The sequence below is a fragment of the Artibeus jamaicensis genome, unplaced genomic scaffold, assembly GCF_021234435.1.
Source record: "Artibeus jamaicensis isolate MK-2021 breed Jamaican fruit bat unplaced genomic scaffold, CSHL_Jam_final contig_391, whole genome shotgun sequence".
In the NCBI taxonomy this organism is placed as follows: Eukaryota; Metazoa; Chordata; class Mammalia; order Chiroptera; family Phyllostomidae; genus Artibeus; species Artibeus jamaicensis.
In genome coordinates, this window is record NW_026521814.1 from 29,676,698 (window position 1) to 29,697,599 (window position 20,902).

The 20,902-nt window shown below is 40.3% G+C and overlaps 2 protein-coding genes across 4 annotated transcripts in view; one reads left to right on the top strand and one right to left on the bottom strand.

Moving 5' to 3' along the window:
* Window positions 1-916: 916 nt before the first annotated feature.
* On the bottom strand, window positions 917-11,602 carry HSPD1 (heat shock protein family D (Hsp60) member 1). Of its 2 annotated transcripts, none has more exons than XM_037167015.2 (12): window positions 11,514-11,602; window positions 10,227-10,402; window positions 8,631-8,883; window positions 6,449-6,531; window positions 6,017-6,112; window positions 5,505-5,598; window positions 4,895-5,063; window positions 3,349-3,448; window positions 2,478-2,723; window positions 2,141-2,315; window positions 1,634-1,812; window positions 917-1,539 (listed from the first exon to the last, which is right to left on the bottom strand). In XM_037167015.2, the coding sequence occupies exons 2-12, from the start codon at window positions 10,398-10,400 to the stop codon at window positions 1,387-1,389; spliced, it is 1,722 nt and encodes a 573-aa protein (XP_037022910.2). In that variant the 5' UTR covers window positions 10,401-10,402; window positions 11,514-11,602; the 3' UTR covers window positions 917-1,386. The 2 variants fall into 2 exon arrangements, with proteins under 2 accessions (XP_037022910.2, XP_037022908.2); XM_037167013.2 differs by lacking the exon at window positions 11,514-11,602 and adding an exon at window positions 11,297-11,406.
* Window positions 11,603-11,693: 91 nt separating this feature from the next.
* LOC119065497 (MOB-like protein phocein) overlaps window positions 11,694-20,902 on the top strand; it is a 54,026-nt gene continuing 44,817 nt past the window's right edge. Inside the window, exons 1-4 of one of the 2 annotated variants that reach the window (XM_037167016.2) lie at window positions 11,694-11,949; window positions 12,583-12,747; window positions 13,946-14,035; window positions 14,127-14,303. In XM_037167016.2, coding sequence (XP_037022911.2) covers window positions 11,833-11,949; window positions 12,583-12,747; window positions 13,946-14,035; window positions 14,127-14,177 — 423 coding nt within the window. In that variant the 5' untranslated portion in view covers window positions 11,694-11,832 and the 3' untranslated portion in view covers window positions 14,178-14,303. Of the gene's footprint in view, window positions 11,950-12,582; window positions 12,748-13,945; window positions 14,036-14,126; window positions 14,304-20,902 lie in introns of those variants that run through there. The other variant, XM_053665066.1, reaches the window with a different exon arrangement.

Consider the following 20,902-nt stretch of genomic DNA (forward strand, 5'->3'; position numbering starts at 1 on the left):
CATGCACACAGCCAGGTACTATTTTAAAAGTCAGCCCTGGCTGGGTAGCTTAGTTGAAGTGCTGTCCCATACACCAAAAGGTTGCAGGTTTGATTCCTTGTCAGAGCACATGGCTAGGTTTCGGGTTTGATCCTGTCCAGATGCACAGAGGCGGCAACTGATCATTGTTTCTCTACACGTTCCTCTTTCTAAAAATCAAGATACAGCTTTGGGTGAAGATTAAAAAAAAGCCACCCTCCCACACTGTGTAATCTAATAAAGACCAAGTACATTGAGCCAGATACCTATTTTCTTTTAACTTTTTAAGTAACAGTGAAAACATGGGGCCATGCATGACCAAGTTATGGCTGCCCTACCTGCCCCCATCCATTGTTTGAATGGCACACCTCACTCCTCTCCACTGTAGTACACCCCGCCCTCCTGGTAGGGACCCATAGCTCTTCTGTTGTGCTGAGGTGTTGGGAGTAATAACCCACGTGAGAAACAACTTGCCCCTTTCTTTATGACCGAAACCCCAATACATACAATATTATTTCCACAGGATTCAGAGCTGTTACCTTTCACTTTTTTCCATTATTGTCCAGGCCAGCTAATTGGTTAGTGTCCTCCTGATATACCAAGGCTGTGGGTTCAACCCCCAGTGAGAGCACATGTAAGAAATCAACCAACAAATACACAACTAAGTGAATCAGCTCTGGTAGGGTGACGGTTGTTTGGAGCCTTGGCCCCTGCACCAAGAGGTTGTGGGTTCAATTCCTGGACAGGGGATGCACGAGAAGCAACTGACTGGATGTTTCTCTCTCTCCCTTCCTCTCTAAATATATCCCGTGGTGAGGATTTAAAAAAAAGTTAAACCCTTCCTCTTCCGTTAGCTTTCATTTCTCTGATCTTCTAGTCCATGGAGAGGCTAACGCAATTAACTTTAAACAAATTTTTATTACACAAAGCTCACATAATTGGATATTTCTCTACTTTGTACACAATTATTCTTACCCTCCACAGAAAGGCTGCTTAACTTCTCATCAGGCGATGGCAAGCACTAAAATCCTGATTTTAACAGAATAGTAGTAAAAATACCTCAGTGATTTAAGTTGAAAGCAGTACATTGGTACATGGCTCTTGCACTTAGTTATCGGGAATGTACAAATGTATTTTATTAAAAAATACAAAATAAATTATCTGTAGGCATGGACAATGACAGCGGTAAACCATTGTATGTGTCAACTGAAACCAGTAACTGATGGTCATAGTGATTTTCTTAAACATCAGCCAGCCTTTTCTTCCGTCATTTCCTTCAACTGACTTCTCTGAAGTTGGAGGTGAGGAGCCCTGCCTGGAGCTTCCTCTCACAGTTCTCAGTAATCACGGTAAAGCACTATTCTGGGACTAGAACATGCCGCCTCCCATCCCGCCCCCCATCCCGCCCATGCCGCCCATCCCAGGGTCTTTCTCTTCTTTAGGAAGCTCTGTGACTACAACTTCTGCTGTTGTTAACAGAGAGGCCACTCCAGCAGCATCCAATAAAGCAGTTCTTACAACCTAAGGAAAAAGGTGCATAAAGTATTACTGCTTATTTAGTAAAATGTGAATAAGAGCTACTGAAAGAACTTGTAGAAAGTGGTCAATTACTCACCTTAGTTGGATCAATGATTCCTTTTTCCACCATGTTCACAAAATCTCCAAGCATAGCGTCATAACCAACTTCTGAGGAACTCTGCATAATTTTCTCAACTATCAACGATCCCTCAACACCTGCATTCTTAGCAATGGTCATTGCAGGAATTCTGAGTGCTTTTTTAATAATTTCTATACCTACGAAAAAAAACAACAAAATTTAGCTACTTCATTTGAATTTTTTCTTTTATAAATACTACAACACAATTCTCCTTGTGAGTACTGATACAGAAAAATTCCAGTTGGGAAATAGCACAGGCCCAGTCATTTCCCCTGAAAGTCAGGATGCATCTTTTACCTCTTGTTGACCACTGAGGTCAACGAAAGTACAAAGCACTGAGCTCGGCACTTTCATTATTCTGGGAATTGCTTTGTGATTTGTGTTCCATATAGTGGGCAACAATATTATTCTAACGGAAAGACTAAAAGCAGATCACAAATAAACTAATTTTAAGTAACTTTTTACCAATTTTCTGATCTTCATTGGCTGGAGTCAGCGAGTCCAAGGGCGGAATGCACCGAAGCAGGGCACAGCCCCCCCCCAGGACAATGCCTTCCTCCACGGCGGCCCGCGTAGCATTGAGGGCGTCTGTTACTCTGTCCTTCTTTTCATTCACTTCAACATCACTTGTCCCACCAACCTAGAGATGAAAAAAATGCCAGTTAGAACGGCTTCTCCAATTCAAGAGACTGACAGCCAAGGGTCATCAGCACCTAGTTTACTTAAAATTTTAAGTAATAATTACCTCCATAAGGAAGTTAATTCCCTGAATAAAACGCAAAAAGTCAACAATGAATCTTACCTTCAGCACAGCTACCCCATCTGAGAGTTTTGCCAGACGTTCATTTAGTTTTTCCTTTTCATATTCACTAGTTGTGATATCCAACTGCTCGATGATTTCTTGAATACGTTTTTCGATTTGAGCCTTGTCACCTTTTCCTTTCAAGAGCATGGCATCATCTTTGGTTACAGTGACCTCGCCAACTTTTCCTAAGTCATGAGCCTGAACGTCTTCAAGATTTAGAGTTAATCCTTCTTCTCCAAACACCTACAAAACCATTTTTTAAAAATGTAACAAATTTCAGTTATGGTTTTTTCACTATACCAAGTTTATTAATTATACATCATGCGGATGTATTGATGCAAGAAACATGTGGTAATACTGTTATTTCTTTGAAATGTAAAAGTTCAATACCTTTGAATATTGTATTTCCTACTTCTCACTTAAACCTCAATTAATATTAATTTTATTTGGGAAAAGTATGAACCCAGGAAACTCACCCAAGGTCACACTTCTGGTGGAACCAGGGCTAAACCCTAATCCTAAATTCTTAAGTCCAGGGACAACTGTAATAGCATAATCAGGAAAAAAAATTTTTTTTTAATTTATCCATTAAAAAAAAATAATAACCTCTTAAGTCCTATGTCCTTTTACTGTATTCTTAAAAAAAAAAAAGACTTGTCACTAAGACCATCCACAACAAGGTAGGAAAAGTAACTATAGCATTACTTAATCCAACCTTCACCCCCCAGACATCCACGAGAGAGAGAGATTAAACAAACAGTTCAGGTGGTAGTATGTGATTGTAAAAAATGTGAATTCTACATATTGACTTTAGACCTGGAAGTAGAAACGACATTCGGTAAACCAGTATCCCATGTATGTTACTTACTGCACCACCAGTAGCAATAGCCATGTCTTTAAGCTGGTTCTTTCTATTGTCACCAAAACCTGGAGCTTTGACTGCTACAACCTGAAGACCAACTTTTAGCCTGTAAAGAACAGGAATTAACAATGTTTAAATTAAAAACAACGGTAACTGTTTCAGATGATGAAAACTCTAAATTACTAATTATCACGTTTGGGGGGGTCATCTAACAAGCACTTACCCCATGGGTTCCATTTAGTATTAAGTTGCTATTAACTGAGCAAGCAGTGTTCTTAATTTAATTCCTTTATAAATGTCAGTAACATCGATGAAGCAATTTAAACAGGTAATGAATACTTGGAACATACCAAAAAATGTCCACTTGAAACCACATTGTGAAACAAAAGAAACACACAAACTTCCAGACAGCTGGTCTAGTTTGTTAAAAAAGCCAAATAAAAATCAGAGAGGTAAGTTCTAATGGTATGTCAAGTAAATCAGACATTAAATTTTTCAGCTACCAATAAAATGGCTCAATGAAAACTCTGTAGGCCTATTTTTTTTTCATTTTGGCTTCAAATTCCCTAATTTCTAAGGCTTTTTTTATAATATAAAAAGCAAGTCCAAGCTAACAAATATTCCAGGAATATAAACTCAGATTCTGGATCAGGTCAAGGTATGCAATCTCCAACGCACACACAGCTATTTCATCTGTGCATCTCCCTTTAATCAAATTGGGAGATTTTATGTCTGATATACCTCAATTCTAATATTAGAAAGAATATATATATTTCAATAATGTCTTACAGCATTAACATTACCTGTCTTCAAGCCAAAAGTAATGCCCTAAACTACAGATTTTAAAAATTAAGTGAATAGACCTCCCTTTATTTTAGGTTGAGTCCCAAATTTGTTTCAAACTATTAACTAATTAAAATTTTCTTTATGATTATGTAAAGTACTGACTGCTGAATATACTTAGACCTGAAGTTTTTAGTATGGTAGTTGCTCACTTATCTCTTTCCATGCAAAATTATAGTTGTAAAACTATTTTTCCAGAACCTTAAAATATAAAAACCAAGCTCAGTCATTTACCTTCAAACCAACTGTAAACACTTACAAACCAAGGCTATGTTATGAGAAAGCTACACAAAACATTAAGGACTTTGGGGCCCCATTTAAAAAGACAAAGTCACCCTGGCTGATGTAGCTCAGTGGATTGAGCACAGGCCTGCAAACTGGACAATCGTGGTTTGATTCCCTTTCAGGGCACATGCCTGGGTTGCAGGCCAGTTCCCTGCAGCCAATTCCCAGCAGGGGATGCACAAAAGGCAACCATACATTGATGTTTTCTCTCCCTCTCTCTTTCCCTTCCCCTCTAAAGACAAATAAATAAAATCTAAAAAAAAAAAAAGACAAGTCATCACAACTGGACTAAGGGTTCATGAAGTACACCTACATTATACACAACTGCAGATACAAACACAAGTGGGTGGAGGAACGCAGTGGAGATTTCTATCAATACACATTATTCACCTAGAAATGTAAACCAAACATCACTGCCTATTACCTATTCAAAACAAGTGTACTTAGAGCTTCTCCATCAACATCTTCAGCAATTATGACCAAGGGCTTACGGTGAGCATTGGCAATTTCAAGAGCGGGTACAATGGACTGAACACTAGAAATTTTCTTTTCACTCAGTAGGACATAGGCATCTTGGAATTCACATTTCTGACCTGCAAAAACAAAGAACATTTCAAAGCAACTTCAGAACATTAATATTCTGAATGTTACTGCAATTTATGTAACTGGAAAAATTATAAACCAAACTTTCGATACATTTTTAAAGCCACTAATAAGTTCATGGTTTTCCTCTTATATACATTTTAATTTTTGGTGCATAGAAATTTAGATTTTCAGAGATACAATGCCAACAAATGCCACCATTTCGACACATAACAAATAAAATACTTTATTTTTTATCTACATTTCCTTTTTAATTGTCCTGGGCTACATTAATAAAATCATACAGATTTAAGTAATACAACTCTGCAATACCTCATCTGTATCTTGCATTGTGGTCACCACCTCAAGTCAGTGCCTCTTTCCATCACCTTTTATTCCCCCTTTACCCTCTCCTACCACCCCCCATAACATGACAGCAATCTTGCTCTTACCTTTTGCTGTATTAATAAAGTATGGAGAGATATAACCTCGGTCAAACTTCATGCCTTCAATAATTTCTAATTCGTCATTCAGTGTTTTCCCATCCTATGGGGATGGGATCAAAGAATTATTTGTATGAATTTCATTAAAGAAACACAAAAACTGTAACTATAGACCAGATTAATAAATCAACCCCACTTGTCTTAAAGACCGGGGTCCAGATAGGTGTATGTACATGCCCCGGGGCATCCAACTTCTGCAAAAACTCCAAGAATGCATATTTGAATTAATTTTTACAGCTAGAAGACAATACCATTTAAGTTAGAATTGTTTCATTCCCGACAGCAAAGGCTAATAATTCACACAAAACATAGTTAAGTACTCTATATATGTGCTATCATGACATGTGATGGAATAAAATAGAATATACTTTTGGAAATATAGATCAAATTCTTTTTATTTGGAAGACTCAGTTTTGATCATCAGACAACTCATTTCAAGCTATCATGAAAAACACACTTACCTTTACTGTGATGACGCCCTTTCTTCCAACTTTTTTCATCGCATCGGAAATTATGTTGCCAATTTCTTTGTCTCCATTTGCAGAAATTGTAGCAACCTGAAATAATCAAGTTACCTTTCCAAATCAAACAGGTTAAGACTAGTGTCCTCCATCAACTCCCCTTCCTCTTCCTAATTACTTCCGAATTGACACATTCATGGTGGGAGAGGTGGAGGAATGGGGAAGAGGACTTTACGGCATAGTACTCCTGATGACGTACTGGTTCCACTTTCAATTGTTAAATGTCAGAGCAATCATTTGGTGAGAAAAATGCTTCTAGTGTTGGTGGTTGAGCAGTATTGTTAATTCTGACATTGGTGTATGATTTCCATGGAATAAAATGTTATTAAATTTTTTTAACATTACCATAAAATATTATAAAAAATTCCCTACCTGAGCTATTTCTTCAGGGGTTGTCACAGGTTTGGACTGTTTCTTAAGTTCAGAAATTACAGCATCAACAGCTAACATCACACCTGGGTCAAGAATAAATGTCACTGACTACATGTCATGTACAACTTTCGCTTTATATAATAAATGTTTTCATGTCTTAGCTTATACTTTGTTTCTATGCCAGTACTTTCCCAAATCACAAGGAGTTGAATGGCATGCACTGAAACAGAAATTTTAATAAAGTCCCAAATGCCAAAATATTTTTACAACTGGACTAAAAAAACATTGAGGTATACAACTGCATCATTCAACTCATTCTGTGTCAGTCACTCCCAATCCAATCATGTTGCATGTTTCCAATAGGGCCACCCAACACTTCTCCCCTCAACTGAACGACACAAAAAAGGACCAGAATGGGTTACAGTCCCTTCCTTACTTTCGACAAGTATAATTCTCAAGGATAAGGAATTTCCTGCAACTATGCCCCTGCAGGTTTTAATTATCCAGTATTTCCTCATTTAATATGTAATTATAGCCCGGGCTGATGTGGCTCAGTGGATTGAGGGCCAGCTAGCAAACCAAAGGGTCGCTGGTTCAATTTCCAGTCAGGACACACGCCTGGGTTGTGGGCCAGGTACCCACTAGGGGGCACTCGAGAGACAACCACACACTGATGTTTCTCCCTCTCTCCCTTCCCCTCCTTAAAAATAAGTAAAATCTTTAAAAAATGTAATTATGAACCTACAAAATTTTAAGTTGATAACATCACAATATGGATTTATGAGAACCTTATTTTGTTCAATAGGGACTAGTGCTAGCTCTTTCCTTAAGTATTGCTTCAAGAAAAAATTTCAAAGCAAGGTGTATAACAACAATGACCTTTGAGATGTAATTTTTTTTTAATTTTTAGGGTTTTTAAAAAAGTTTTTATTTATTTTTATTTTCAGAGAAAGGGAAAGGGACAAAGAAAGAGGAAAGAAACATTGTGGTTGCCTCTTGCATGCCCTGTACTGGGGACCTGGCCTACAACCCTGTACACTGACTGGGAATCGAACCAGCAATGCTTTGGTTCACAGGCCAGCACTCAATCCACTGAGCCACACTAGCCATGGCTGGGAAGTAATCTTAATAACCTGAACTAATAATTAGTAGTGATTTACAGTACAACAGCTTTTAATGCAACACATTTCTATTTCTGGACCTCAAACATCAAGATACATAAAATGAAACATCAGTATAACTGGGATGCCAATTCTGACAAAACTAGTAACATCATCCTTTATGGAAAGTCTCCTAGTTCAGCCAGTAAGACCCTAGAGGTACATGGTAATTTCATTTTCAAGGTACCAAAACCAAGTTTTAGTACACAGGTAATAAATGACAATGACAGGACTCGAGTGTGTATCATTATAAAGCTCATGTTAGGGAGCAAATCTTTAAATTGTGGTCTAGCTTCCCAAAATAAGCAATAATAAAACGAAGGCCAATAACACACATAGTATGTGCTGTTAAGAGATGAGGAAAAAACTGCTTTGTGGAATCTAACAAACAATCTGAACTAATAGGAAAATTCGGACAGTCTCATAGATGGAGAGCAGGATGACAGCTAGTGGGGGAAGTTAGGGGGTGGAGGGACTGAGCAAAAAGGAAAAAGGATTCGTGGACATGGACAACTATGGTGATTGCCAGGGCGAGGGGGTACAAGGGGGGCACAAGGGGACTACGTGTTAACGGAAAAAATACAATAAAGATCAAAATCAAATAGTGATAAGGAAACAATTTTGCTTTAAAAAATCCCGTGACAACCTGGGTGACTTAGTTACTTACCAAAGTAGAGTATCAAAACTGTAATCTCTCTGCTCCAACCTCCAAGTTTACTATTCCCAAGGTACAAAGCGCATGTCCTGTCTCCCAATAAAACCACTGGCTGTCAGGGCAGTGGGGGAGGTTTAAGAAGTGGAAGGGGGTGTAACAAAGACACAAGGGACAGACCAACAACAGGAAATGTCTTAGTCACGTTTGTTTCCCTTGTTAACACCTAATACAGTGCCCACCATAGAGGCAGGCATTCAATCACTATTTGCTGAAGGAATACTCAGGGTGAGAATTTTTAGAGAAGAGGAGAAATAAGAATCAATTTTCTAACATAAACAATGTGGTATCAATGAAGAGACATCCCTACCTCTCCTGATCTCCACTGGATTAGCACCTTTACTAATCTTCTCAAAGCCCTCCTTGGCAATAGCACGTGCTAGCACAGTAGCAGTGGTGGTGCCATCACCAGCTTCTTCGTTTGTATTATTGGCAACATCTTGAACAAGTTTGGCGCCAATATTTTTATATTTGTCTTTTAAGTCAATGGACTTTGCAACAGTCACACCATCTTTTGTTACTTTGGGACTTCCCCAGCTCTGTTCAATTATCACCGTTCTTCCCTATAATTGAAGGAAAAAATGTTACAGAATCACACACTTAAAGTACTATTCAGTATAAAGCAGAACAATGTTTCTAAGGCAATTACTTGAAAGCCTTGAGATGACCAGATCTGTAGCATTAATCTCAACGGCAAGTTCATCAAAGTTCTTAGTTTAGACAAAATCACCTCTTTCTTGCCAACTGTGTAACTCTGGGTAAGGTATTATGAAAGGTAAAATGCCTAGAGATTAAAAGGTGTTGCAAAACAAGAACCCATGTAAAAGGATACCAATTTTATAAATCACAATGAAATTCTTCACATAATTTATACTTAAGTTTTGCTGAGTGCCTGCTATCTTTGAAAGTAATGTGAAAACTTACTTTTAAATTTGGTGTAAAAATTAGTTACCAAAATACTAACTGCAGGCAAGCACAGTGCACTCTTGCATTCTTCCAAGTTATTCAACATTAAATCTCGGATACAGTGCACAGCACTGCAGCTTTCGGTTTGAACTAAAGCTCTGCTTAGGAGGCATGCCAGTGTCCTATTTACACTGTTTGCATCACTTTAATATTTGAATTGTTTTAACATGAAGCATCACTTCACTGTGCACAACCTTCAACTCAAAGGCCTCTTTGATTTATTACCACTCACTCACCAATTTCTTCATGTTAAATGAAACAAAATTTTAAATGCACGTTGCAGCCCTGGCTGGTGTAGCTCAGTGAATCGAGCGCAGGCCTGCGAACCAAGCATCGCTGGTTTTATTCCCAGTCAGGGCACATGCCTGGGTTGCAGGCCATATCCTCAGTATGGGGTGTGCTAGAGGCAATCACACATTGATGTTTCACTCCCTCTCTTCCTCTCTCCCTTCTCCATCTCTCTAAATAAATAAATAAAATCTTTTGAAATAAAAAATAAAATAAATGCACATTGGAACAGAAACGTCAGCAGAAAAACATTAGGTAAAACTAGCACCCACAATAACATAGTTGAGGTATTATAGGAGGTAAGAACATTCTTCTGTCTATGCTAGGTGCTAATTACTGGGAAACAATCCAAAATTTAACAAAAGCCGGCAAGCAAGATTAAGTCTACCTTGAGGTCAAGACTTCATCTTGAGCTATATGGTATTACCAGTGGATTACATCACATTGTACAAAATCAAGTTTCGCAATTTGGCAAAAAACGATTTTAAGTTTTAAGACTTATACATATGTAAGCAAAAGAAAAAAAGATTTACCAGTAATGTTGGAACTATATGTAAATTGGGTTATCTCAAAAATAGTGTGACTATTGGGCATCAACAAAATACTATTCCTTAATTAACAGTACTATAAATTACAAAAATAATAGTGATACCTTTGGCCCCATTGTAACAGCTACAGCATCAGCTAAAAGGTCTACACCTTGAAGCATTAAGGCTCGGGCATCTGCACCAAATTTTACATCTTTGGCATAAGCCCGAGTGAGATGAGGAGCCAGTGCCCTGGACACTGGCCTAATTTGTTGAAGGACTTTGTGTAATCGAAGCATTTCTGGGGAGAGAAAGAAACAAGAATATCATCAGTACATCAATACTAGCATTACCCGAGATGTGCTGTTACACAAACATGGCACCTATGCAAAAGGACGAACGTTAGATGCAGAAGCGAGCTCGGCTGAATTCTTCTAGCCACTACACCTGTGCCACAGGCATCCCATAGCCACCAAGTACTAGAGCAAGTTTGTGGAAAAGGGCCGCCTGCACGCCGGACCTAGAGCACCAGCACAAAGCACACCCATCTTCTTCCCCGTGGTCATTTACTCCTGCGGCTAAACAAGTTAATCTTTCACTGCTAAAATGGCCTTCAGCGCCCACACACTCCAAATGTGCCCCTGAGACACCAAGTCTGCAGGATATGGGCATGATCTCAACCCGATGACTAGGAGAGTGAAATATTCCTGAGTGCAAAAACCTGCTTAGTAAGACGTGTTTCTAGAGCGGCCAGGTAGGCCGCGATGCTGGCGGCTGCGACCCGGCCCACTCCGCGCGGCCCCACGTGTGCTTCCATCCTGACGCCCGGAGCAAGGTCAAGGGTGGAGGTACGAATCCAGCCGAGTCCCCGGGGCCAAAGCGGTTCCCATGCGGATGCGACCACCCTCCCCAAAGCCCTGCAGTCAGCCAGGAGTGGGTTGCCTCGGAACGTGAATACATTCCCCCGATCCCACACAAACTCTCATGCAAGCCTCCCCTTCCACGCCCTGCCCCGGCGAGCGATCCACGCAGCACGTGATAGGCACCGCATGGACCCGCGAGGCCTGGGCAAGCGGGTCCGAGCCTGCGGAGCTGGAGGGAAACCCACGGTCTCTGCGGCCGGCCCACTCCGGCACTAGGGCAGCGGGGAAGGACGGCTCCGGATCCAAGGAGCCTGGGAGGAGTGGCAGCATACCTGCGGGGCAGCGGCCGTAGGTGCGAGCGACTAGAGAGGTCGTACGCGAGGAGTGAGAGACCGAGGGCAAGGAGCACAAGGCAATGAGCTAAAGTCCCCTCCCTCCAGGGCTCCCCCCGCCCCGCGGCAACGTGCGCGCTGGCACCTCCCACCCCCTTCCCCGCGACCTAGGCCCGGCAATCAGCACGCGCCGGGCGCCAGCCCCGCCTTTCCCTACCCGCGCCTGGCCAGTCCGCAGACCTCAGGCTTCTCCCGCGAGCTTAGGCTGGTTCCCGGGCTGCGCTCGGTTCTGGAACTTTCCCGAGAGAGCCACGCTCTCTAGTTGGTCAAGGGTCAATCTGCGTCACTTCCGGGAGGGGGCGAAGGAATACTACTTTAACCTGGGCAGGACTCCTAGAAAAGCCTAGAAAGGGCGCCTCTTTTCTTCCGCCTCCTGGTCGTACCGTCAGGGGGCTGTGCAGAGCTCTCCGGGCGAATCGTGGCTCGCGCCTCTGCAGCCTCCCTCACTCGCGGGGTAGGGCGGGTAGGGGGGGCGAATGCGCCTGCGCGCTGGTAGGTTTTTTCGGAAGTTCACGTGTCCCGCGGGTCCCGCTGCTCTCTCCTTGCGGGCGCAGAGCGAGAGCAGAGTAGTAACTGCAGCGGCCAGAGTCATGGTGAGTCCCTCGTGGCCTGGGCGCACGCGAGTCGCGGTCGGTCTGAGGCATACGGAGAGCCTGGACGGTTCTGCGGGGAGTAATGGGAGGGGTAGGGATCACTCGGGGATCCGCACCTTCCCCAAATCTGGAGAAGCCAGTACCGACTGACCTTTTCCTAAGGGCTCTTTGCACGCTCGTTTGCGACGGGCTCGTGGCGTAGGGGGCGGAAACCCAGACGCAACCGCTGCTGCCGACTCGCTTTCCCCTGCAGGGTCTTAATAAGTGTGTAATTTCATGAAGAAAGCATGGCCTTGGGCCGGGAAATTGACTTAAGTGTTTGCTGAAAATATCCTGAAAAACCCAAGGAAGGAAAATATTTGACCTTGGAATAAATTAAGGTTGCCATTACAGCTCGTCCAGTTGCTGACCAGAGAAGCAAAAATGACCCCTAACATACATAGGGAGTAGGAGATTAACTCGAAATATAAAGCATTGCATTCAAGTGGGTTTCCTAAATGAGTAATCTGAGTTGGGGCATTATCTTTGAAACCACACGTGGTGTTTTACATGTAACGTTTACAATGGCATTGTCTTTGTTGAACATAATCACATACTGTTTTTTGTTTCAATCAAACATTTCTCTCCCTACAGGCAGGACAGGCATTTAGAAAGTTTCTGCCCCTCTTTGACCGTGTGCTGGTTGAAAGGTGTGCTGCAGAAACTGTAACCAAAGGAGGCATTATGCTTCCAGAAAAATCTCAAGGAAAAGTATTGCAAGCAACGGTAGTAGCTGTTGGATCGGGCTCCAAAGGAAAGGTAAATGGGAACTAAAGTGAAACTACTACTTTTGTGAAGTGGAGGGGGAAAAAGGAAATATTTGGTTGTTGTTAAAAGCAGCCTTTTAAGTAGCTTGTATTTCCAGATCATCCCCCAGTTCAATCACATGTGATCTGGCTCTTTAAAGAAAATGATTGTAAAATAAAATTGCACATCTTACATGAAGGGGAGTCTGAGAATATTAAAACCATTAACCAAATAGCTGTTTGGTACCTTAGTATGACCAGTGTTTTCTGCAAATTCTGAATTTATTTTTTAAGATTCTGTTTATTTTTTGAGATGTGGGGCAGGAGGAGGAAAGAGAGGAAGAGAAACATCACTGTGGGAAACAATGGTTGTGTGTGTGCCCTGACCAGGAATTGAACCTTTTGCTTTACGATGGATGCTCAAGCAACTGAGCCACACTGGTCAGGGCTCAAATTTTGAGTTTTTTATTAAAAATTTATGCTTGAAGATAATTAAGAATGGGTGTAATCTTTAACACTGAAATTGCCCTAATCCGTTAACAACTCCTTACCTTACTTGGCATACCTGTGAAAGGAACAGGTTGAGCTAGTCTTCCAGGTGTTGAGTTAATTGGTTAGACCTTAGAGCTCCTAAAGTGTCAGCCAGAATCCACAGTAAATGCCCTTGGAGTCAAATATGTTAATTGCATCGTTTCATTTGCCTCCAAGAAAGAAAGTTCTAGCAGGGAGCCAGGAACAGGAGGCCTTTAGGAAGAGGGCCCTGTGCTTCAGTCTGTCTCTCCAGATCTGTTTTTGAGGAAAGGAAATTGAATCACAAATGAAGTAATTTTTAAATTCAGGAATTCTTAAATTTTTGTGCACTGAAGTTGAACAAAACCATGTATACATGGTTTTAAAAACTGGCTTATTTTACATAGTCCATAGGTTAGATTAATATTTAGCCATTAAAAATTAGCTTAAGTTAGCTTTCCCTGTATAACTTCTTGAACTTTTCCACTAAAATCAGATTTTAGTTTAAGCTACTATGTGGACATTATTTCAAAATATTAACTAACTCTCTGGTGGTATCTTAGAGTGAAGAACTACAGTTGTATTTTTATATCACTTGGCTACCTAGTCATTTTTTAACAACTGATTTGATTAACAAAAGTGAGGTGTAACTATTTGGTGAGCTGCATGTCTTTCCTAATAAATATCCTTACATTCTTAAGGGTGGAGAGATTCAACCAGTTAGTGTGAAAGTTGGAGATAAAGTTCTTCTTCCAGAATATGGAGGAACCAAAGTAGTTTTAGATGACAAGGTATGTAAATTTAATAAGTTTTTTAAAACTTAATTTTGCAAAGTCAAGTGTTTGCTGTTTTTTTCTTAACCAATGGTTTTTCTATCTGCAGGATTATTTCTTATTTAGAGATGGTGACATTCTTGGAAAGTACGTAGACTGAAATAAGTCACGATTGAAATGGCATCATGTGACGAAGCCCATTCCTTTGAAGTACTGAAATCTTTCATCATGTAAATAATTTCCGTGTGTCTTTTATAATAAATGAATGCTAGCCAAAGTAATGACATCCAGTGTCTTTTAAAATTTAGTTTCACTGTACTGATACGAACATTTCCAAATAAAAATATATAAAGGGTCAATTTTGTTTAGTGGTTTTAAGGTGGTTTTAAAGTTCTCTATATTTTTTCCTTAAGTAACTTGCAGAGAATTCTGGGAAACAGGGCTTTTAATTTTCACATTGAACTTAGTTTTGCTACATAGATAATTAATGCTGATATGAAGCCACATGTTTACACTTACAATTTTGAGATCCAAAAGAACAGAGTCTGTCTACATAAGAAACATTCGGATCTGTGGTAAGAGTTAATGCTCCCCAGAATGGCAGTTGGGTTTTTTACGTATTTGGGGTTAAGGAGGTAGTCTAAGGGAGATTAAGAGGTGGGGAAAGGCAACGTGGGGATTGGGTTACAGAATAGTTAAGACTGGTCGCGGGTGGTTGTCTGTAGAAGGATGGGTCTGAAAAGAGGTATTACATGCACAGAAACAATGAACAAAGGTAAACCTTTTTCCTGTTACTGTATTTTATGTAATGTGCTCCTGTGTATAATGTGCACCCATGTTTTTCTGTGCATTATACACAGGATTATTATATACATACCCATGGTATGTAATCATATCTATGTAAAATGCTTATCTTTATTTCTCCCTCAAAAATTTAGGTAGAAAAATGCTAATTGTATGGCAGAATACAGTATATGCCTGGGGTGGGATGACTCACCATGGTCTGCCCAGTTCAGAATTTATGATCACGTCACCCTGTGAGGTTTCTTTCCACAGAAACACTTTTTTCCCCACAGAGCTGCTATACACTGATTCATGCAGAAACCCAGTGTTCCAATTAGGAGATGGCAAAAGCAAGAGGTGCTTATGAGAAAGGGAAGGTGAATAATCACTGGAAGAGAAAAAAGGGAGTTCTATAGGTACAGATAAACAATCATGCTAATTATAAAGGATGTTAATCAGTGTGCTTGTTAGCTTTGCAAACAGTTTGGAATACACTGTTGCTTTAGGCCTAGTACAAAGGTTAACTTGCCCACTTAACATTCCAAAGGTTTAAGAGGTAAGACTTGCAAGGCTGGGATGGCAGCTTCAACTTCAAAAAAAAAACTTCCATTTATACTCAAACCTGGGTTCTCAACCATCTCATAATCTTGAATGATTTGGCTCTCAACTGAGAATCAAGTTTACAGAAAGAATGTCCTGGTTGTCAAAACTTAAGTTCTTGACTGGACAACCCTTTCATGATATCTGTATGACCAGCCATGTGTCTTTCAGGTGACAGAGTGCCCAAATATGGGTATGTTTTGGTTTTCAAACAACTCACTCTTTTGGGCGACCTCGCAGAATGAATGAAGTTCAAGAACTGAGGTTCCACTGTATGTTGTTTTTCACAAAGTTACAGTGCAATGTGGCTTTGGGGGAGGGCAGTGCTACACAATCATTTAGGGTCCCAGACTTCCCATCTTGTAGCCCAACTGTCCTGGGTGCTTAGAGTCACTCCACAGAATCATATAGGAGATATTTATGGTCCAGGTCTAGAAGTGAAGCACTTCATTACTCACTAGTGTTAAGAAATCAGAGACTGGTTGGTTTTACATTCCACTCCTGGGAAAGGCTGAACCATGGAAGTATCTTAAAAACAATTTTTAAAAAGTCAAGTAGCAACATTGTAACTTTATGACAAGCTTATACTGAACTACATTTATGGAATCTAGTATCATAGATCTTGTTTGTTTTCTATTTAGAAAATTTTGAAGAGCATTTCCAGTTCTTATAATTTAATACTTCTGCCCAGGCTGGTGTGGCTCAGTGGATTGAGTGCCAGCCTTCGAACCAAAGGCTTGCCAGTTTGATTCCCAGTCAGAGCACATGCCTGGGCTGTGGGCCAGGTTGGGCCCCCAGTAGGGGACACATGAGAGGCAGCTACACTGATGTTTCTCTCCCTCTCTCCTTCCCTTCCCCTCTCTCTAAAAATAAATTAAAATAAAATTTAAAAAAATAGTTCCACAATTACTTGGCAAAAGAACCCAAAGCAAGGTATTTGATAGTTAACATTGGTTGAGGGCACCTTTATATGCCAGGATAGGCCCTGTGATAAAAAATTCTAGTTAACACTTTAGGAGCATTTTATAAGTACTGGCTACTGTTGTAGGTACTTTGCATATATCGATGTCTTTCGACAACTCTTTGAACTAGGTAACTCATCTTCATTTTGTTGATGAGGAAGGTGAGGCACAGAGGAGTTAAGTAATAACTAAGACCACTTAGCAGGAAGTGGCAAAGCCAAGATTTGGACTTAGGCAGTCCACCCTCAGGTGCTGCTGTCTAAAGTCATTATTTATGGTCTCAGCTACTTTGTCAGCTAATTCTAAGTATTTGATATCACCGTGGTATTGGAGGTGGAGGGAAGTGTATGTGAATGGCACTTAGTAGGTATCTAGTATATAATTTGTTGAATTTAACAAATAGACTGAGTCACAACTGGATACATTGCTTGATTTAGCTATAGCAGCTAGGGAGAATTAAGATTTGAACCCGAACAATCCTACTCCAGAGTTGATTACCAACCCATAAAATCAGCTATAGGCTATTTGTCTTCGTGGTCAAATTTATCTAAGTTCCTTATAAACTAGTCTGATCACATTTTAAAAGATGTGTCCCATATTTACCTTGTGGAATTGAAAACTAAAGTTGTAAATGGCATGGAATGTGGTTTCAACTTTTGATAATGTTCCCATAAGTAAAATAGTGTGTGTGTGTATTTACATTTACGTACAAGGTGTTTAGTGGCATTTGTTAGGCTAAGGCTTAATTTTTGTTAGGCACAAGAATTATGATGAAAAGCTCTATTTTTACAGCACCCAAGTGTGCCATCAATTTCCTACTGTGCACAGCTAGATAATGGGGCTTTGAAGATGCTAACCTTTTAAATACAGATTTTTCCTCTGTTTCACCACTAAGAAAACTAAGAAGAGATAAGGAAATCATTCAAGGGCATGTGGCTGGTAAATTGTAGTTAGGAAGCTAGTCCAAAGGCCATGGCTTTCCCATTATCTCCCAATTTTGTTTTCCAAAGTTCCAAGTAAATGAGTTTTGAGATCCAAGGTGACAGTTTCCAAACTTTGGTACATCCTTGGAATTACCTGGTATACTTAAAATTGCAGAGCTCCATCCATAACCTAAATCAGAATGAGAGGTTTTTTTTTCTTGTACCACAGTAGTCCTGCTATGTTTGTCTCACAGAATTGGTAAATAATTTTATGCTGAAGTTTTATTGAGAATAGGGGGGAAAATTTGGCTTGAGAAAGGCCAAAAATAATGGAATTAGGGTTGTGGGACCACATTTCAGAATATTATGTTGTCACCTTTTCAACAGAAAAGTAATAATGGAGAGAAATGTAAATGAAACATGTATAATTCTAACTGGCATTTTCATAGTAATACCACTTTTAAGTGCTTGCCAGGCACTTATTTTAGGCACTTAGGATGTCATCTTGCTTAATTGTAGTCATAGCAACCCTGTGAGGCAGGCGCTCTTTGGGTGAAAGATAAATGGAGAAGCAGAACTTGGTCAAGGTGACAGAAATTTTAAGTCATGGGAGGGAATCGAACTCAGGTGTGTCTGACTTCAAAGTCTGCCTTCTAGTATTCTACACAAAAGAACTGGGAAATTGAGAATAAAATTAAAATTACCCAGGGAGCTATTCTGTTGTACAAGTATTATCATTATTAAGACTGTTTCTTAATAATGATAATATTATTGTCATTGTTTCAGAAAATGTATGTTTTACAAAAAAATACCTTATTTTAAAAATTGGGGTTGTAGGTGTTTTTTTTTCCTTTGTATTTCATTGTGGTAAGAATATGAGATCTATTCTCAATAGATTTTTTTAAAGATTTTATTTTTAGAGAGGGAGGGAGAGAAACGTTGATGTGTGAGAGATACGTCATCAGTTGCCTTTTGTACGCTCCCAACTGGGTCCTGGCCCGCAACCCAGGCATGTGCCCTGACCGGGAAGAGAACCAGCAACCTTTCGGTTCACAGGCTGGCATTCAGTCCACAGAGCAACACCAGCCAGGGGCTATCCTCAGTAGATTTTTTAAAAAATATTTTATTTATTTATTTTAGAGAGAAGGGAAATGAGGCAGAAAGAGGGGGAGAGAAACATCAATGTGTGGTTGCCTCTCATGTGTCCTCTACTGGGGACCTGGCCTGCAACCCAGGCATATGCCCTGACTGGGAATTGAACCGGCCACCCTTTGCTTCAATATACTGTGTTCAATCTACTGAGCTACACCAGCCAGGGCTTCAGTAGATTTTTAATTCTACCATATTATTAACTATAGGCACATTGTTGTACAACAGATCTCTAGACGTTTCTCATCTCACCTGAAACACTATGCCAGTTATCTCCCCAATTCCTCTCCCCCTAGTCCCTGACAGCCACTATTCTACTCTCCCCTTCCATGAGATCGACTGTTTTAGATGCCTGCCTCACGTAAGTGGAATCGTGCAGTGTTTGACCTGTGATTGGCGTTTTTCACTTAGCTCAGTGGGCTTCAAGCTTTGCCCAGGTTTTCGCATGTGACAGGATTCTCTTTTTTTTAATTTTCCAGATATTTTTTTAAGATTCTTTTGATTACAATTAAAAAAACCAAAAACATTTTTTGCAAACTGCTTTTTAAAAAAAATGACTTGCTTTAATTACAAATACTGTGTAATATTATACCTTCTTTTGCAAAACCAATAAATATGAGAACAAATTTTGATTTATCCAAGATATTTGAAAAAAAAGCCTGATTTTTTTCAGTATTTAAAAAAATCAGTTTACCCTAAGATTTCAAAGAATAAGTTTGAAGTCATCACTTAATTGGAGGAAAAAGAAAGACAGGGAGAGGCAGACTAACTGATCATCTTATAGCTGCCTTAAATAGCTTCTGATAATTCTTCCAATGTTCCCTTCCCGTTCTGGAACTCTTTTTCTTCAAAATAGCTGAACTAAAGTTGTCTTGTGAGGATTTTTAAAAGATTTTGTTTTTAGAGAGAGGGGAAGGAAGGGAGTAAGAGAGGGAGAGAAACATCAATCAGTTGCTTCTTATACGTGTCCTGCCTGGGAATGGAACTGATGATGGAACTTGGTGACATTTTCTTTTGTAGGGTGACACCCAGCCAATGGAGCCACACTTGTCAGGGCTGAATTTAAAGTATTTCTAATGAACAGATTAATGGGGAGAAAAAAATATGTATGGAACACACATGGGTAAATGTTACCATAAATACTTATGCATATCAAAAAGACACTTTAAAAAGGTACAAAAAATAATGGGAAAAATATGAATTACAGAAAAGAAAATCAAATGTATTTAATAAAAACTAGAATTAACGAAAATTAACAAACACACACATACAAAATACATACGCACAGCAGCACTGTGTGTTGACTCAAAAATGGGAAAAGCAGTAGTTCAAGACACTCAACATGGCTTGTCAACTAAGGAAAAAACCAAACGCACACGCATACATAGGAATGCGTGCACACACAGGAGTGCATGCACACGCGTAAAAATGAAAACAAAAACCCAATATTTTTCAACACCATACTCAGTCTACAAAAAACAAATTCAGAATTATTTTACAATGCTTTCTTAATACAAAAGATGCTCATCTTGTGTGTGTATATGTATTTTTTCCAGTGGTTTACTGTTGATTTATTTTAAATATACTAGTGTTACTATGTGGTAGGCAGTTAGATAGACATGAGCAGAGCAAGGACTGTGGATCAGGTATAAAAGGTCAGCAGGACAGAAAATGCCAGGGGCCTAGCAATCGGCAAAACTGCAAAAACAAGGACCTAGCCTCCGGTGTGACCTTTCCTCCTGTAGCATATCACTGGCCATGTGGTTTAGACCTCCTGACCTTTCATGCCATTGGTCACGCGGTTCAGACCCCCCCCCATCTTCCTCCCCAGACATGTTGCTAGTCATGTAGGTTAGACCCTTTTATTGAGGGAGCGAAAAACAAGGCCAGAGAATAGTCCTTAAGACAATTAAGCCCCCAAGACAATGAGGTTCTGACCTACATCAAATACATCTAGGCCTCAGTTGTAGTTCAGCTCCAGGCCCAGAAAAGCAACAAAACCAGACAAGTGACCCCAGAAAGACATCGGACTAGCTCCATTGACTAATGAAGGACACCTTGCCTGGGGCCCAACCAATCAGTGGAGACCATAACCCAGAAAAGGCACACCTGGAAAGCTGATGAATATTCTATTGGGATCCTCCCTTGAGACCTCCAGATAAATACCCTCAAAACAGAGGCCTGCCTTAGCCACTGTGGCTCAGAGGATTGAGTGCCGGCATGCAAACCAAAGGGCACATGCCTGGGTTGCGGGCCAGGTCCCCGGTTGCGGATGTGTAAGAGGCAACCACACATTGATGTTTCTCTCCCTCTATTTCTCCCTCCCTTCCCCTCTTTCTAAAATAAGTAAATAAAGTCTTAAAAAACAAACAGAGGACCCAGTGGGGCCTCTCTAGGGAGCACTCCCATGCGCTTCCCCAGCCCCTCCCCCCTAAGTTCCAAGGGCCCTCCTTTTGTCTCTGTAACTT

What these genes read in the sequence shown, in the direction of transcription:
- HSPD1 (XM_037167015.2), bottom strand. Translation starts at nt 10,400, where the DNA reads ATGCTTCGATTACACAAAGTCCTTCAACAAATTAGGCCAGTGTCCAGG. An exon ending in TCCAGTGGAGATCAGGAGAG is followed by an intron (nt 6,532 to 8,630) that starts GTAGGGATGTCT and finishes TTCTTGACCCAG; the next exon opens with GTGTGATGTTAGCTGTTGAT. An exon ending in CTTTATTAATACAGCAAAAG is followed by an intron (nt 5,064 to 5,504) that starts GTAAGAGCAAGA and finishes TTGTTTTTGCAG; the next exon opens with GTCAGAAATGTGAATTCCAA.